Source organism: Ornithorhynchus anatinus, chromosome 2, assembly GCF_004115215.2.
Source record: "Ornithorhynchus anatinus isolate Pmale09 chromosome 2, mOrnAna1.pri.v4, whole genome shotgun sequence".
Taxonomy (NCBI): Eukaryota; Metazoa; Chordata; class Mammalia; order Monotremata; family Ornithorhynchidae; genus Ornithorhynchus; species Ornithorhynchus anatinus.
In genome coordinates this window covers 28036572-28056352 of record NC_041729.1, presented here as the reverse complement: position 1 = coordinate 28056352, position 19781 = coordinate 28036572, and the positions used below count along the sequence as shown (strand labels likewise).

Sequence of the window (19781 nt, the reverse complement as noted above, 5' to 3'; positions counted from 1 at the left end):
ACTGTGCCCTCACCCATTTGGTGAACCATTATTGAATAGAATAGTCAGCTACTGACTTAATAGGGGATGGGAGGGTCTTTTTCAGTTTATTGCTAAAATCGAGAGAAAAGCCAAAAAAGAAAAATAAGAAAAACTCCACAAGACTGTAAGCCCCAGCTTACAGTCTGACCTAGTTAACTTGCATCTGCCCCATCTCTTAGAACAGTGTTTGACACATAGGAAGCGCATACAAAATACAATAATGATAAGATGAAGAAGAAGAAACAACAACCAAAAAATACCCCACAAAGAACAACAACAGCCACAAAAAATGTCTGGTTGCTTATTGTGTATCTAGATGGACCAGAACAGGGCAGATATGGACAAGGGTGATTGCTTCAAGGGTCAGTGCAGAATCACCAGGCTTTTGCCTCTGAGCAGGTTTGAAGACTTGTCCCTAGCAGTTGTCTGAGGGATAAAACATGAGGATAGAACTCTCTGAAGCAAGATGTATTCATATCTATTATTATATCTGCTGCCAAATTGTACTTTCCAAGCGCTTAGTACAGTGCTCTGCATACAGTAAGCACTCAATCAATACGATTGAATGATTTATCAACACTGTTGGTATTTGTTAAGTGCTTCTTATATGCCAAGGGCTGCGTTAAAGCCCTGGGCAAAAGCAACAGAGAGGTCTCTAGGAGGATTTAAAAATAATTTATTTTGTTTGTCTCCCATGATAGACTGTAAACTCCTTAAGGGTAGGGATTGTATCTACTAATTCCATCTCTCAACTGCTTAATACAGTGCTCTGAACCTCATAAATGCCCAATAGATGCTATTGATCGATTGAGGGGTACATCAGAAGTAAGACACACAACCACTGCCCTCCATGATTTTAAAGCTTAATCAAATGGACAGACAGAAAAAAAGAATTTACAAATTGTAAGAGTAGGAGAAGAAAACCAAGGCTAAAATAGGAAATAGTACAAATGTACCAAGATGAAATAACTGAATTCATATCTGAATATACAAATTAATAGGCTCATAGGCTAGGGCTAAGGGTGTTGTTGGATTTCTGTGAATTAATCAGCCCACAGGAGGGCTTTGAAGATTTGGAGAGATGTGGTCTGGTGGATTTGGAGGAGGGAGCAAAGGATCAGAGGTGGAAGAGTCGAAAGCAAGGTACACTTAAGGGAGCTAAATCTCTCATATGGAAAATAGAGAAAGCTGTTGGCCAGGCTTCAAGCCAATGGTAATGAGTTTCTGCCTGATATAGAGAGAGATATGGGTGGGAAATCAGTAGGCTTTGTGTATGCCTTTTCCATCCCCCCACCCTCCCAACCCTGCCAATAAATTGTAAGCTCCTTGAGGGGCAGGGTCTATGCCTTCTACTTTTATTGTATGGTCCCATGTGTCTAGCACAGTGCTCTTCACAGTGTCGTCACTATTTTATGATATTTAAGCGCTTACTTTGTGTCCGGCACTGTACTAAGCAGTGCTGGTGTAGATACAAGCTAATCAGGTTGGACACAGTTCATATCCCACGTGGTGCTCACAGTCTTAATCCCCATTTTACAAATGAGGTAACTGAGGCCCAGAGAAGTGATGTGACTTGCCCAAGGTCACACTGCAGACAACTGGAGGTGCAGGGATTAGAACCCAGGACCTTCTGACTCCCAGACCCATGCTGTATCCACTAGGCCACTCTGCTTCACTTGATAAATACTGATGAAGATGAAAAATGACCAGATGCGCCAGTTCTCAAAACAGGGTTCCATATTCGCCTCCACTTTCCCCCCAACTCCTAGAGGATCCAAGTTGCTGGATAATAATAATACTGTAGGTATTTGTTAAGCACTTACTATGTGCAGAACACTGTTCTAAGTGCTGGGGCAGATACAGGGTGATGAGGTTGTCCCACGTGGGGCTCACAGTTTTAATCCCCATTTTATAGATGAGGTAACTGAGGCCCAGAGAAGTGAAGTGACTTGCCCACAGTCACCCAGCTGACAAGTGGCAGAGCCGGCGTTCGAACCCATGACCTCTGACTCCCAAGCCCGGGCTCTTTCCACTGAGCCACGCTGCTTCTCCAAACCACACCGCAAAGCCAATCACTGCAGCCCGTTGTGTTGAAAACCATCCTTCCAGGAAGTCAGCTGAGTCTGGGGCCAGTTCTGTAGGTCTTTTGGGAAGTTAAGCCAACCCCTTCCCACTCCCACCAGAGTCTCCTCTTGAATCTTAATCCAGCCCGAGCCCCAGGATTGCCCTGAAACCAGTCCTGCCCCAGAGGAGGGATGTTTGGCAAGCAAGTCATTTTGAATTTTGTTCCTTGATCATACTCTTCTGCATTTCATGCTTCTTGGGTTTGCCTAGCGTAGTATTTTAGATTCAAAAATTGGATCTGTGGAAACCAGATATGAGTTGGTTAATAAGGAATCACAATCAGCCTCTAGTTTAATGTCAGGCTCTGTGTACATGATTGCTTCTTGCATTTACCACTCCTTTCTTTTTCAGCTTTCAGATATGAGAAAGGAAATATATTTCAGTTCTAGAGCCTGCATATCTGGGTCAGAATTTAGTTTGGTTCCCCTTCCAGAAGCACCCTCCGCCACCCCCTTCAAATTGTGGTGTCAGGGGGAGGGATGGCAGTTCTTAATGCTTTTAAAACATATTTCATGCATAGCTGGTAAAGCTTGCCAAAATAAGCCAAACTCCTTCAGAATTGTCCCTCGCGTCTTCCTTCCACAAAAAATAATTTTCTCCCTTCTGAAAGACGGCACTGTCACGGGGACAAATGGTCTTTGTTTCAAGGGCAGCTGGAGCCCAAGTATCCGATTCCTGGGTGCAGGGAGAGTTCCGATGCACGAGGCCAGGATTGGACCGGCTCTGAAATTCTGACCGGGGAAATCTCATCACGAGTGCTTGGGAGCGGAAGATCAAAGGGGTTAGTTGTTTTTGCCCGCCCCCGACCCTCCTACCTTTCTCCCGGCTGCACCCGTCTTACCTCAAGCTCCAAGCCAGCAGCAAAGCTGCTCAGAGCCAGATGTAGCTCACACTGACTCGCTGGCTCACATGGGCACCAGACCCCCGGCATGGCCCAGCACAGCGCCCACCTCACTGCCCAGGGCTTCCTTCCGTTCTTTCCTTTCACCACCCAAGTGTCCATCTCCTAGTTAAGCGGTTGCACAAATCTGAGTCTCGGACAGCTCAGTGGCTATTTAAGAATCCCACTGGGACGGTCCCACTGGGACTTAGAAATCAAGCACAATTAGTTGCCGGGTTTAACGCGATGTTTCCCTCTCCCCTCTAGCTTTGCCCCACCATCACTCTCTACCCCACACACAAAGAAGTGTTTTAGGAGAATCTTATTTGCTTTATTTTTTGTAGTATTTAAAGAACGTTGAGTGTCTTTCTTTTTTAGAACAGGAGAATTGAAGAGTGGTCTTTGTCTCTCTTGAGCACTACCTGGTATTGCTAAGCTGATTAAAGTGATTAAAATAGACTGCAGGGCAGCCTTGCCTTCACACTGCAGTCTGGATGGCAAATCGGAGGGGAGCGTGCAGATTTTATGCCCGGTTCAAGGGTCAGCAGTTTACAACTAAAAATAGCCGAGGGAGCTTGCATTCATTTTCCTGCCACAGTTAAGGGAATGAAAAATCATTGTGTGTTGCTTTTCTATTTCCCAATTTTAATTAGAATATGGATTCATTACAGAATTTTGCCTCATGGATTAGGGGAAAAGAATTAACTGTGTTCCTTGCTCATCTTTGTTTCAGAACACAAAAGGACTCTCTTTGTGGACCTGCCCTTTCCACCCTCCTGTTCAGCTTTACTTCATTATCCGCAATCCCAGGCAATCATGTGATTTTGGAATATCTATGATCAAGATTTGGAATTACTGGGCAGCTCATAGCGTAAGTAACCAGTCCTCCTCTCACTTCCATTGTATTAATTAAAGTTTTAGAGGTGTAATGTGAACCTGATTTTTCATGGTTCGAAATGGGCCCTTGGTAGAATTGCTTTCTCTCTAATGGAACAAGGGAGCAGAATTCCCGTGGGATGGATCTTGTGTTTCCTCATATTTTTCCATAGTCTGAATTATGCTTTGGAATTATTGGAAAATCATTTTCTGAGAACATGAATGCATTTTTTTTTAAACAAGTGACCAGAAGTAGGTGCCGTGTACTATGCCAGGCCACTGTTAAAGTGCCAAAATAGAAAAAAATTGTAAAAGACTGTATTTCAGCTTGGCTTAGTGGAAAGAGCCTGGGTTTGGGAGCCAAAGGACATGGGTTCCAATCCCAGCTCCGCCACTTCTCCGCTATGTGACTTTGGGCAAATCAGTTAACTTCTCTGTGCCTCAGTTACCTCATCTGCAAAATGGGGATTAAAAGTGTGAGCCCCACGAGGGACAAGCTGATTACTTTGTATCTACCCCAGCGCTTAGAACATACGCTTGGCACACAGTAAACGCTTAACAAATACCATAATTATTATTATTAGCAAACTGCCTATCAATTTGGGTGTTTAAGTGGAAGTTTACTTTTTGGAATCAAACTTCAAATATCTCCTCTATGACTAGCAGCATTTCTCATATTAGCATTCAAACTATTCTCACATTTGAAAGGCACACTCATTGTGTTTGGCTGATGGCCAGTGATCAACAAATCAATCGGTGATATTTATCGAGCACTTACGGGGTTCAGAGCACTGTACTAAGCGCTTGGGAGAGTACCAATATAACAAAGTTGGTAGACCCAGTCCCTGGCCATAATGCCCCAACCTGAAAAATTATGAAGTTATGCATGATGTGGCTTGTCAATGTCACAATACATCAGACATTGAATAAAGGAGGATTTTATGAGCTGGATTACAGAGAAGATAAGCTTCATCCTTTTTGTGTTGCTCTCATTTCTTTTTTCATAAGCTTATGGCAATGTAAATATGTACAAAATAAGCAAAAAAAAAGTCTAAACCAGTTCTGTGCATGGATCGTGTATTATTGCCAAGATGTTTACTGCAAGTATCAAATGTTTGTATGACAGTTTTTCAAACCAGAATAATTTGGATATTTGAGTTCACTGAAAAGAGGTACTGCTTAGGAAATAAATGCCCAGGTGTTAGATATTTTTTCTGGGAAAAGAAAACATTGGCAAATATGGATATATGTTGTTTGGGTTTAATATTCTGGGTGTGAAGATTTCAACATGTTTTTACAAGGAAGGAACTGGGTGATAGGGATTCAAGCTGTTAGATGTATTTGCATTTAAGAGTAATTATGCTTAATTCACAAATTGTTTTAAAAGCGGAGAGCTTTCTATAGCTGACCTACTCAGACTTAAACTGCTCTAAAATAAAATAACAAAGGGAACACAGGAATTGTTTCTTGGGTAAAGGTACCCTGCCTTTTCAAATAGGCATTTATTAGCCTTTACAGTGGATATAAGAACCAATTTTTTTCGAAATCTAAATTTCACCCTGCTGTTGAATGACACCATCAGACAATGATTCTAGGGGGTCTCAAAAAGCCTCTTTTAATCTTGTTTTTAGTATCTCAGTACACCAGGAAGCCATTTGCCTCATGACAATCCCTAAGTTAGTAATAACCCCACCATGAAAAGTAGGGCTTCCTTATTTTCCGCTTCTTCATTAATCAGATTAACTTTACTTTTTAGGTTTGCTGTAACTCAGTGTAACGCAGCTGCAAGAGCAAAATAAAAAGACAGATACCATAATCATGACACATTCATTTGGGTATTATTGACAGTAAATCAAACTCAGCTGCATCTTTCTTAAAATGCAATTGGAGACCTACAGCATACAGCTTAAATAAGTCCATTCACTGCCTGCATTTCCACTGCTAAAATATATCAAAAGGGCACATAAAAATCCCTCTGTCTCCTGTTAGTTACAGTGTTTACGGCAGTGAACTACAGATGGCCATTGGTTTCTTTCTGCAGTCTCGGGAAAACACCAGTTAGCATCATCATGACCTGAAGGAGAGGGCACAGGCCTGGGAGTCAGAGGACCCAAGTTATAATCCTGACTCTGCCACTTGCCTGCTGTGTGGTCTTGGGCAAGTCACTTGAATTTTCTGTGCCTCAGTTTCCTCATTTGTAAAATGGGGATTAAATATCTCCTCTTTCTTAGACTACAAGCCCCGTGAGGGACAAAGACCGTGTCTGCTCTGATTATTTGGTGTCTACCCCAGCCCTTGATGCAGTGCTTGGCACATAGTAAGCACTTAAGTAGTCCAGTTATCATAATCATTATCATCAGATTTCAGAGCCCTCTTCCTCACATTTTCATCGCTAAAATTGAGTACAGAAAGTCAGTGTGAATTTTTTTGGCCTGTTCCCTCACCTTTTCAGTCGTCACTGCACTAAAAAATTAAATGGAAGAATAGTCAAACTGCAGATTCTTGATGAATTTTCCTTGCCCACCCGCAAGGGGCTAATGAAAGTAGAATTTTCTAGTTCCACAGAAAGATCCCCTCCCTCCAAAATGGGTGAGCTCCATCCCTGCTTTCTCAGATTTCACCGAATGAGTTTCAAGTTTTGAGACTACTAGAATTGACACCTTAGAGTGAAAAATGTGTGACAGACATTGGCCCCAAAATGACACTTGTTCCTCTGGATGCTAAAGGACCGTGGTATTAGAAGTGACTTTTGAAAGATGATCTATTGCTTCCCGTTCCTCCGGACTGCTTTAATAACATTGAACTGATGCACTTAGTTACAGTTCATGCTGAGAAGAAATTTCCAATTAACCTACCTTTGGCAAGTTCTTAGTATTTTTTTTCTTGCTGAAGTTTTCATCCGGATTTTTTTTTCCAGTGCTCATTTTGCCCCTGAAATTTGATAATGTAAAAAGGTAAGGCATTGTGCCACCTTTAGGGAATTTAAACCAAAAATAAAAGCTGTCCAACACTGTAGAGTGTCAATTCATGTCTTCATATAAGATTATATATCCTTACTCTCCAGGTTAAAATTGGTTCAAATTGTTTTGAAGATGATCTCTTTAGATTAAATGATATATTAATATTATCCTATCAGCGGACTTAATATCAATATGTGCTGCCTCCTTTCGATTGAAAGGTATACTGGCTTGGAAGTGTAATTCACTTGGGTTATGTGACATTTGTTTATTGAAGTGACATCATTTGTGTTTCACAAAATGTTTCTGTTGTAATGACTTAGTGGGATATATCTGTGGTGTACTGGGGCATTGACAGCTGCCCATGTTATCGTTATTGAACAGCTTCCTTTCTGATCAGTTTAGGGCATTCATTTCCTTGTAGTTGAGCCTGTTCTTAAAAAACATTTAGAGTAGTTCTTTGATGAATAGACTTTTCTGACAGGCTTATGTTCAATCCCCAAAGAGTAGGCAGCCATCCAACAATCAAATGATTGCAGTGAAGTCTCTTTAGTGTAACACATGCTTGATTGTTTTCTGGAGCAATTTAGGTGGGGAACGGAGAACAGTTGTCTTTGATCTGATAGTCTACACATTGCCCGTACATCCTGTCCTTGAGAATAGCAAAGAGGAAGCAAAATGTAGTTTTGAGTCTGTCTTTGAAACAAAACTAAAGATACTGTGTATGTTTGTTTCAGGGGGTATTCCTTCTTGCCCTGAAATCAGGTCAACCCAGCTTTCTTCCAAAAAATTGATACTTCTAATTGGAAAAGTTATTTTGCAAAGCAGATCTCTGTCTCTCTCTCTCTCTCTCTCTGTCTCTCTCACACACACAGGTATTTCTTCATACCGCTCTTCCCCTTACTCTTATACACAGCCCAACCACATCCCGTCTTCCATCCAGAAAAGAAGCAGAGAAGCAGCATGGCATAGTGGATAGAGCACAGGCCTGGGAGTCAGAAAGTCATGGGTTCTAATCGCGGCTCTGCCACTTGTCGGCTGTGTGACCTTGGGCAAGTCACTTCACTTCTCTGTGCCTCAATTACCTCATTTGTAAAATGGGATTGAGACTGTGAGCCCCACCTGGGACAGGGACTGTGCCCAGCCCAATTTTCTTGTATCCAGCCCAGTGCTTAGTAATAATAATAATAATGTTGGTATTTGTTAAGCGCTTACTATGTGCCGAGCACTGTTCTAAGCGCTGGGGTAGACATAGGGGAATCAGGTTGTCCCACGTGGGGCTCACAGTCTTAATCCCCATTTTACAGATGAGGGAACTGAGGCACAGAGAAGTTAAGTGACTTGCCCACAGTCACACAGCCGACAAGTGGCAGAGCTGGGATTCGAACTCATGAGCCCTGACTCCAAAGCCCATGCTCTTTCCACTGAGCCACGCTGCTTGACACTTAATAAGTGCTTAACATATACCACAACTATTATTTTTATCCATACTCTCACTCCTACCCAGTTTCTTGTTTCATTTCAGTGCTTGGCACAAAGTAAGCACTTAACAAATGCCATAATTATTACTTCCTTTGAAATTCAGCACCAAGTCAGTTGAAGTCTGTAGGGTGAGCTTTAAATCCTAAGGTGACACAAGTTTGTATGAACAAAAAAGCTCCTGAACAAGCTTTGGGGGCATTGTAGATCGAGAAGAGAGGGAAGGCAGGACGTATTGCTGATTGCAATGGAATTAACTTTGTGAGTAAGGTTATTTTTTGAAATAATTTAATATAAACCTTGCAGAGTTTTGGAATGATAGTCTAAGGTTGAGACAGTGTTACTTTAGTGGTGAATCCTTCTTATGTTCAGCAATGAAATTAATATTTTAAATTGTGTGATTTTAGAAAACTAAACTTTCTGGTGATTTCCACCTCCGATTGGGTTTTGCAGTCAGTGCAACAAGTATTTATCGAGTGTTCTCAGTGGGCATAGCAATGAGCTGAACTTCCATTTTTGGGATTTCCAGTGCTGCCTCTGGCATCTAAGTGTTCATTTTTTATATTTTCAGGATCTGGACATAGGGGCAAAGAATGTGAAGCTTTATGTCAATGAAAGCCTTGTATTTGATGGCGAGTTAGGAAAAGGCAAGGGAGACCTGGATGCTGATTGTAACATCACAGTTAACCTTAAAGAAGGACAGAAGAGTCCCTGTACAGAAGAAAGGAAAGAGGTGAACACACCTCTTTGTTCAGAGGAGAACAAGGAATTAGGTTTAAATAATTCACAGCCGGAAGGTAGAATGGAAGAACATTTTCTAGATGGAAAAAACGATTCCACTAATTGCCCCAGGGATAATCTGCCTGGTTTAGAGGAAGATTTGAAGTTATTATTAGCTCCTGATACTGTGGCTGATGAAACCAGAGGCCTCCCAGCACCCAACTTTGTGGAACATCATCACTCTGATGATGAATTTACCCTGAGTGAGCAGCTGGAAAAACTCTCAGGTCGAAAAATCTTACCGTCTCCCGGTCAAACTCCACCTTGGTTGCAGTCATTCTCCAAAGCGAAATGCAAGCGGGAGACGGGGATCAAGCAGAAACCTCCTTGGCTGGACCCAGAACACCCTGTGGCCAAACCACAGCCCGGTGACACCCCTAAAGACTGCCCTGAATGGACTGATGAGATTTATAAATGCCCCCGAAATGAACAGGGAAGGCCCAGCAGCAGGAATGCAAATGGAAGTGACAGATCACAAATGGACAGCAAAATGTCATGCCAGGATGATTTGGACATATTTGACCGTCTTTCGAACAAAGATCGCTACGGTCTAGAGCGCCCTATCAGTGGGAGGAGAAGTTCAAGAAAGGATGTTTTCAATAGTAACCTTGGAGATGAATGTCATCCTAGCAAAGGTAAGAGCAGAGAAACAAGAAAAACTCAGGCACTGTGGAATCTTCACTGTCATTTCAGTAGTTTCTAAAAGGTACGTATTTTCAACATTAACGATAGTAGCGATACAGCTATTAAAAGCTTTGAAACAACTACTTTTATTTGTTCTTAGTGGCCTACAGAAGTTCATGTACTTTCTAAAGGAGAGCAGTTTGGTCCAGAATCCCTGTTTTACACAGCTTTGCAGGTTGCTGGTCACTTGGTGTCTTAGGGGCTCTAAGGATTTGCTTGAATAAATTACTGGGTAGGTAAGCAAGTTTGCACTAAGTGTCCTGACTTCTGAATCGCCATCCTGGGAAATAGCTGGACAACAGCAGTGACAGAGAATGGATATTTCTGCGTCAGATTCCTTCAGTCTTTCCCCTGTCCAATCCCTACTTCGGTGCCTATTTTTCATTTTTCCAAGACATTCTTCAGACAGTCCTCTGGTCTGAAAATCCTTAAGTGCTTTACTGTTCTTTTACCAACAAAGAAAAGTGCCTGACTGTCAGCTTTAAGGCACTTAATCAGTTCTCTCCTACTTATCCACTGTCTTCTTCCACTATCCCCCAACTCCCTCACTTCATTCCTCTCAGCCCAACTTCCTTCCTTGTGCTTCATTCTTGTCACGCCACCACTGACTTGTTCATGCTCTCCTCCGTGGCTGACACTCCCTGCCCTTTCACATCCCCAGACCACTGCTCTCCCCGTCTTCAAACCGTTTTGGAATCACATCTCTGGGAGACCTCCTCTAATTATTCCCTATTCACCCCATCTTCTATCCCTCTATTGCCACTTCAGCATTTTGGGCCTCCCTTCCGTGTTTGGGTACTCACACCCTCCGTTGCACTTATGTAGAGATCAGAGGACCTGGCTTCTAATCCCAGCTCTGCTACTTGTCTGCTCTGTGACCTTGGGCAAGTCACTTTACTTCTCTGTGCCTCAGTTACCTCATCTGTAAAATGGGAATGAAGACTGTGAGCCCCATATGGGACAGAGACTCATATCTGACCTGATTATGGGACAAGGACTATGTCTGACCTGATTACCTTGTATCTACCCCAGCACTAAGAAGAATGCTTGCCATATAGTAAGAGCTTAACAAATACCGCAATTATTAGTAATAGTAATAGCAGATACAGTAATAATAATAATAATAATTATTATATTGCTTGGTCAGCACTTACTATGTGCCAAGCACTGTTTTAAGCACTGGGGTAGATACAAGGTAATCGGGTTGTCCCACATGGGGGGCTCACAGTCTTAATCCCCGTTTGACAGATGAGGTAACTGAGGCCCAGAGAAGTTAAGTAGCTTGCTCAAGGTCACACAGCAGACAAGTGGTGGAACCAGGATTAGAACCCACGTCCTCTGACTCCCAAGCCCATGCTCTTTCAACGCTGCTCCTATCAGGAACAATAGTATTTATTGAGTACCCACTTGATACAGTGCACTATACTGGGTACTTGGAAAGTACAGAATAATGAAGTGACACATTTCCTCCCCACGAGAAGCTTATATTCTAATGGGGGAGACCAACATAAAAATGCTAGAAAGATCAAAAATAAAGTACACCTATGCACATAACTGCCAAGAAGGAGGTAGTACATATCTTTATACTCTTATCATTCCTCCTACCCATAACTCATTTTAGTGCCTGTCTCTGCCACTAAATTTTAAGATGCTTGATGGGCATGGATGATACCTTCTAATTCTATTATACTCTCAAATGCTTACATAGTGCTCCACTGATAAATACTCAATGGATTGTCAATTGATTTGGTGCTGATTATTCATAAGAGTACGCGGTTGACCATTTGCAAGTGGGATTATGTGGTCAATTGAGAGTGAATGTGTGAATGCATATGTGAATGTGAGCAATCAGTTAATCAATCACTAGTATTTATTGAGCGCTCACCATGTGCTGTGTATTAAGCACTTGGGAGAGTACTTTACAATATAGTTGGTAGGCACAGTCTACCTACATTCAAGCTCACCTTCACCTACTCAATATTGCCTATCATGTGCAACAAGGTCAGGAAGCTGACCCAAAATTGACATCCAGTCATTGAATTGAATTCACCCCAAAATACAAAAAGATTCATACTGACTGGTTGAAGTATAATGATCGGTATATGATCTTTGTTGTCCTCTTCTCAACATAGGATCCTCATTTCATTCATTAGAAATTGACAGTAAACTGAAAACAGTGAAATTGAATCTTGAAAACTCATATCAATAATATAGAGTGCTTATTGTGTGCGGAGCATGGTACTAAGCATTTGGGAGAGTAGAATGAAACTGAACAGATAGAACACAATCCCTGCCCAAAAGGAATTTACAGACTAGAGGGGGAGACAGATATTAAAATAAATTACAGATGGATATGTACATAAGTGCTGTAGCGGTAATGTAAATATCAATATGCTAAAGGGGAACAGACCTAAGTTCCTAGGCGACAGAAGAGAGAATGAGTAGAGGAAATTGAGGGCTTAGGGAAGGCCTCGTCGAGGAGATACGATTTGAGTAGGGCTTTGAAGATAGGGAGCATAGTGGTCTGTCAGATATGAGTGAAGAGAGAATTCCAGGCCACAAGGAGGATGTGGACGAGGTTTGTTGGCAAGATATATGAGATTGAATTTCAGTGAGTAGGTTGGCTTTAGAAGCAGCATGGCCTAATGGAAAGGGCACGGGCCTTGGAGTCAGAGGACCTGGGTTCTACTCCCAGCTCCACCATTTACCCACTGTATGATCAAGGGTAACTTTTCTGTGCCTCAGTTCCCTCATATGCAATATGCAAGTCCCACCCTCCGTACAGGTGAAGCCAGACAACAGCCAATGTCCTGAAATGTCAATATTGAAATCAGACAGCCCGGAAGAACAATGTCCAGGCCTGTGCCATCGTCAGGAACCATGCATTTGAAACTAATATTTTGCCCGTTTATTGTCATATGATTTCCAGGAGCCCCAGAAAGGGAGCTGTTAGTTTCTCTTAAAGCTGCTATTTCCTTTCTTTTTTATGGGTTGCAGCTCATCTTTAAAATGGTTACCGTGTGTCGGAGCATATGAAATAATTATTGCATATTTTGCTGAGGATATTATTACATATTTAATGACAAAATATGGAAAGCAGTAATACATGTTAGGGAAAGTAGAGTAGCAGCTGCTCTAGAACTGAATGCACTCACTGGGACCTAAAAGATTACAACATTTTCTCGTGTTTAAGTAACAGACCCTCCAGCTTTAATTTCTTTTTATTTGTAGACGACACCTTTCCTGTCATATCCACAAAGGCATTTAGAAGCAGGTGGCGGAACGAACAAGAACACACCCTCCAGGAATCTTGGAATTCCCTCAACGAGTTCAATCGTTCTCACCGGGGGCGCATTTCCAACATGGAGTTCCAAGGAGATATCTTTGACGAGTTCCTCCAGCAGCAGAAGATCAGCAGGCTTGGGGAACACAAGTCAGTAAAACAGGCAAACACAGAGGAACTGTTAAGAGGGCAGGAAGATTACTCCTCGGAGAATGATGACGGGAGCGATTTTAAAATTCCAGTCTTACCATATGGACAGCACCTAATTATTGACATCAAATCAACCTGGGGAGACAGGCACTATGTTGGCCTTAATGGAATTGAAATTTTTAGTTCCAAGGGAAAACCGGTACAGATTTCCAATATCAAAGCCGAACCCCCTGATATTAATATTTTGCCAGTCTACGGCAAAGATCCCAGGGTGGTATCCAACTTAACGGATGGAGTCTATAGGACCCAGGACGACATGCATCTCTGGCTAGCACCTTTCACACCCAGCAAGTCTCACTTTATCTACATCGACTTTGTGGATCCTTGCCAAGTAGCCATGATTAGGATTTGGAATTACAATAAATCACGGATACATTCTTTTCGAGGCGTGAAAGACATCACAATTCTACTCGATAAACAATGCATCTTTAAAGGAGAAATTGCCAAGGCTTCGGGAACACTGTCAGGAGGTACGGTATCGGATTAACAGTAATTGAACATCCTCACAATTTTAACAATGTCCATTCCACACCTTGGTGTGATAGCCCCATATAATGTGAAAGAACATACATTTTTCTGACCTATCCTTGATCCTTTCAAAGCGGAAATAAAGGAGCGTATTTTCTTTTGGTTGGCATTTTGGGATCTAATACAAAGTGCTTTAAAGAAACGCTTTGAATGGCCCTCTGTTCTCTACACTTTTTATTCGCTTTGCATGGAAATGAGAATCTATTAACCAAAACCAGGAGAAATGGACGTGCCCTGTGCTAGAAACATCATCAGGTGGAAGGCTTTTGTATGTTACTTTTTGATCTGAAAATTCTGAATGACTCTTCATGAGTCGACCTTGTTTGTTTAATATCTTCCAGCCCCCGAGCAGTTTGGTGATACTATATTATTCACAACCGATGATGATATACTAGAAGCCATATTCTGTTCTGATGAGACATTTTATGATATTGATGTTGAAAGCGTGTCCTCTCTGAGATATGAGGAAGAGCTGAAGAGACCAAGAACCGCCGACGGAGAGGGAGACGAGAGGCCTTTTACCCAAGCAGGCTTTCGGATAAGAGACGATCAGGTAGGCCTCTTGCCTCCTCTCCATCCCACCCACTGCTCCCACCCTAACTCCCGTGTGGGTCTGCCTCCCCATCTTCAAATCCATTAAAATCACAACTTTCTCCAGCTTTCAGAACCCTCCTGAAATCCCATCGCGTCCAAGGACTGAATTTAACCGTATACCTTAGCATTTAGATACGTACACTCAACCGTGGTGCTTATGTTTATATCCATTCAGGTATTTTACTTACTCTTGCATTTACTCTTATCCATCTCTCGCTACGCTCCCTCATCCAGTTGTATCTTTATCCATCCTCTAACTATAATTACACTATGCAACTTCTTCATTAGATTATAGGCTCCTTGGAGGCAAGGACCATATGTTTTACTTCTGTTGTACGCTCCTAAATGCTCAGTGTATTGCTGAACACGTGCTTCCCGGATTAAGCCCTCTTTCCCAAAACTCCCTCTCCCTTTTGCGACACATATGTACCTGGTTCTGTGCCCTTTGGGCTTCTGGTGTTCATCCCACTCTCAGCCCCACAGCCCTTATCTACATATCTGTAAAGTACTTATATCAGTGTCTCCCCTTCTCGACTATAAGTTCGTTGTGGGCAGGGAATATGTCTACCAACTCTTGTATTGTACTCTCCTGAGCACTTGGGGTAAGCGCTCACTAAATACCACTGATGGATTGATGGTAAATATGAGTGATTAATTAAGATGCTTAACCTCTAAAGTTTTTGATTGTACTAGATAATTCAAAATACCTTCCACGGAGCTGAAGGTTGAGATTTATGGACTTTAATCTGTCATTGTGTTGTTGAGTCGTACTTGAATAAGGTGTTTGGTATCATCATTAGCGGTAAGTTATGTCTCCTCTGTTTCTTCATTAGGTTCAAGAACAGGAGCCAGTATTCAATCCTTTGCCAGAGTTCACAACCCCAGAACCAGGGATCTATACCGGAGCATGTAAGTACTTTTTGGACATTTTCCTAATGTGGAATTAGAGTCTCTCATCTCTGGTAACCTAATAGATGTTGTATAGAATTTTGTTGGAAAGAAAACCATGTTTCTTTTGACCCCTGGGATAATCTCCCCTATTCCTCTAATTCAAATTTGGCATTCCTATCTGAGACTCAACCTGGAGAACCGGAAGGGTGCAAGCACCCTATAATAGGAAGCTTCTAGATTTCCTATTTAGTTGCATGTATTTATCATCTGAAGCTTCATTTATACTATAGTAATGAATGCATGAAAATGTCAAGGGAATAATAGACCCATATGTAGAAAGCAGCCCAGGAGGCCATAAAGGATAGGTCATGTCATATCAACTAAATGGGGTTTTGGATGGAATTACCAAATAACGGGGGAAAGGAATGTGGTAGCTGTTGTACAGCTGACCTTTAGCTGATTTTGATTCCATAATTTGATTTAGTCTTGTGAAATTTCATTTACAAAAGGAATTCATCTTGGCAGGCATATGGTACTGCCGCATGGGTCAAAAATTGGTTTGAGAGGGAAGAAACAGGCCTGGCAGTCAGGAGACCTGAGTTCTGATCCCAGTTCCGCCGCCGGCCTCAACTTTTCCACACCTTGATTCCCTCATCTGTGAGATGGGGATAATGATACTTTCTTCTCTCTTCCTCCCGAGAATGTGGCAAATGTAAGAGTACTCTACAAGTTCCAAGTAATAATTGTAATAATAATGATGATACTTGTTAAGCGCTTACTATGTGCCGAGCACTCTTCTAAGCACTGAGCACTCTTCTAAGCACGAATGATGGTATTTGTGAAGGATGTACTCTCAATCAATCAGTTGTATTTATTGAGTGCTTACTGTGTGCAGAACACTGTAATAAGCACTTGGGAGAGTGCAATACAGCAGACACGTTCCCTACTCACAAGTTCACTATGTACCAAGCCCCATCTTAAGCAGTGGATGAGACACAAGACGATCAGGTCACACACAGTGTCTGTCCCACATTCATTCATTCAATAAATCGTATTTATTGAACACTTACCGTGTGCTGTACTAAGCGCTTGGGAAGTACAATTCAGCAATGAATAGAGGCAATCCCTGCCCACAACGGGCTCACTGTCTAGAAGGGGGAAGGCAGACATCAAAACAAGTAAACAAGCATTGGTAGCATCATTATAAAAAAATGGAATTATAGATAAATATCACATCATTAATAAAAATAAATAGAATTATAATTGTAAATATTTACATGTATTACACAATATAATATATTGTTACATATTCATTCATTCAATAGTATTTATTGAGCGCTGAGTATGTGCAGGGCACTATACTAAGCGCTTGGAATGGACAATTGGGCAGCAGATAGAGACAATCCCTGCCCATTGACGGGCTTACAGTCTAATCGGGGGAGACAGACGGACAAAAGATTATTACATAATATTAGATAATATTACATCATAAGATCATTGTGGTCAGGGAGCATGTCTGCTCACTCTGTTGTATTGTAATCTCCCAATCGCTTAGTACAGTGCTCTGCACATAGTAAGTGCTCAATAAATGCAATTGATTGATTTGTATTTCTAGGAAGAAAAGAATAAAAGGGAAAAAAATGTTTAAATTGCAGCAGGGAGCATTTAGGATAGGCAAAATAGAAAATTTCCTAAGAGCATAAACCATACTGAGTCAGACCATTGCTTCATCCGATCCAGTATTCTGCATACAATAGTGGCAACAAAGACAAATTAATGGTTATCCCCCATGGTATCACTCATCAATCACTCACATTCTTCTCTAATCAATGGGGTGCCTGACAAGAGGAGATGGGATTTGATACAAGAAAGCTGATTTAGGATCAGAGCTGTTACATACAGTTTTGAAGGAATATTAAATAATTTTTTAAAAATTGTGTATAAGCCTAAATTTAGGGCTGAATCAAGCAGACATACTGACCAAGAATAGAAAATGACCACAGCCATGAGGGAAAAAAAATAATAAAATGAACCTCAAAATTGATGAACTGAAAGAAGATGAATATAAATCTAAGATATAGCAAATATGGGTTAAGATGGAGACTAAGGCCTAGAAGTGGTGAGCAGAAAAGTAGACCTATGATTTTAATTTTCTGCTTTTGAAAAAAAAACTAGTCTTTTTTTGTGGGAGGTCCAAGGCTGCATTTCAATAAGCCTTTGTGGGGGATAAAGAAATGGCATTCCTGTCATAAATGACCCTGATGTGGTGACACGCATAACCCCAGACTTTTAGGAGGTAACCAGTTACCATGAAGATGAAAGATTTGAGATTCCAAGAATGAAAATGATCAGCAGAATTTTGGAAGACAAGATTAAAGTACCTAAGTCTATTGAACGGAGTGTACAAAAAAATGGTTCTTTAAAAATCCATAAATATTTATAAAGCATAATCACTAAGAAATGCAGGGGCTATTTAACTAGTTATTTAACCAGTAATAATGGGGCACTCTTCAGGGAGGTGAAATTCAGGCCAGATAGCAGAAAAGACTGGAACAGTGAGATGCATTAGGCTAAATCATGATGGGGAGGAAATTGTTCCCTGGGCATACATTAGCCATTTTCAGGGGTTTAAGTCATTTAGGATACCATTAGTAGTCAGGTACAGTTATTGACTAAATGATATAGTGGTTGCCTGAAAGTGTGAATTCACTTCCAAATATGATTAAACTTCACCCACAGATAGCTAACACATCCAAGAGATTCAGATCCCTCACATTGTAGAATTTTTAGATTTTAGATTATGAGCCCCACAAGTGACAGGAACCATGTCTTATTTCCACCTATGTGTTTTCTATAAATATATGATAAAAATATATACAAATGAGCAGAGTGCTGAGGGGAGGGGAAGGGAGAGGGGGAAGAGGCAAGGTGTGTCTATTGAGCGCTTACTGTGCGCAGAACACTGTTCTAAGCTCTTGGGACAGTACAATAAAACAATAAACAGACACATTCCCTGCCCACAACGAGCGTACAGTCTGGAGGCGGGGAGACAGACATGAATACAAAGAAATAAAATTATAGATATGCACATAAGTGCTGTAGGGCTGTGACTGGGGAAGAGCAAAAGGAACAAGTCAGGGTGACGCAAAGTGAGTTGGAGATGAGGAAAGGTGGGGCTTAGTCTGGGAAGGCCCCTTGGAGGAGATGTGCCTTCAAAAAGACTTTGAGCGGGGGAGAGTAATTCTCTGTCAGATATGAAGAAGGAGGGCATTCCAGGCCTGAGGTGGTTTGGCAACAAGATAGGTGCGATGGAGGCACAGTGAGAAGGTTAGCACTTGAGGAGCGCAATGTGTGGGCTGGATTGAAGAAGGAGAGAAGCGAGGTGAGGTAGGAGGGGACAAGGGGGTTAAGTGCTTTAAAGCCAATGGTGAGGAGTTTTTGTTTGATGGAGAGGTTGGATGAGCAACCACGAGAGTTTTTCGAGGAGCGGCGTGACATCTCCTGGATGTTTTTGTAGAAGAATGATCAGGACAGCAGAGTGAAGTATGCACTGGTGGGGAGAGACAGGAGGCTGGGAAGTCAGCAAGGAGGCTGATGCAGTAATCCAGGCCGGAGAGGATGAGTGATTGTATTAATGTGGTAGAGGTTTGGATGGAGAGGAAAGGGTGGACCAAAACTATGTTGTGAAGGTGGGATCAACAGGATTTAGTGGATTGACTGTGTGGGTTGAATGACAGAGAGGAGTCAAGGATAACACCAAAGTTAGGGGCTTGTGAGACAGGAAGGATGGGGTGCCATCTACAGTGATGGGAAAGTCAAGGGGAGGACAGGGTTTGGGTGGGAAGATATGGAGTTCTGTTTGGGGCATATTAGGTTTGAGGTGATGGGAAGACATCCAAGCTGAGATATCTTGAAGGCAGGAGGAGATGTGAGCCTGATGAGAGGGAGAGAGATCAAGGCCAGAGTTGTAGATTTGGGTATCATCCGCATAGAGGTGGCCGTTGAAGCCATAGGAGCGAATGAGTTCTCCAAGGGAGGGAGTATCTATGGAGAATAGAAGGGGACCCAGAACTGAACCTTGAGAGATCCCCCAGAGTTAGGGGTGGGAGGCAAAGGAGGAGCCTGCGAAGGAGACTGAGAATGAACGGCCAGAGAGGTAAGAGGAGAACCAAGAGAGGACAGAGTCAGTGAGACCAAGGTTGGATAACGTTTCCAGGAGAAGAGGGTGGTTCACTGTGTCGAAGGCAGCTGAGAGGTCAAGGAGGATTAGGATGGAGTGGAGGCCGTTGGATTTGGCAAGAAGGAGATCATTGGTGACCTTTGAGGGTGATTTCTGTGGAGCGAAGCCAAGGGGTCGGAAGCCAGATTGGAGGGGATCGAGGAGAGAAATGGAGGAGAGGAATTGGAGACAGCCGGTGTAGACAACTCAGGGAGTTTGGAGAGGAATGGTAGGAGGGAGATGGGGCCATAACTA

At 42.2% G+C, this 19781-nt stretch overlaps 1 protein-coding gene across 5 annotated transcripts in view; it reads left to right on the top strand.

Moving 5' to 3' along the window:
- KATNIP (katanin interacting protein) overlaps positions 1-19781 on the top strand; it is a 116448-nt gene that overhangs the window by 70016 nt on the left and 26651 nt on the right. For all 5 annotated transcript variants that reach the window (XM_029054329.1, XM_029054319.2, XM_039910893.1 and 2 more), the window contains 5 exons: positions 3759-3896; positions 8909-9752; positions 13033-13764; positions 14164-14375; positions 15250-15325. In XM_029054329.1, the coding sequence (XP_028910162.1) occupies positions 3759-3896; positions 8909-9752; positions 13033-13764; positions 14164-14375; positions 15250-15325 (2002 nt within the window). The remainder of the gene's footprint in view (positions 1-3758; positions 3897-8908; positions 9753-13032; positions 13765-14163; positions 14376-15249; positions 15326-19781) is intronic.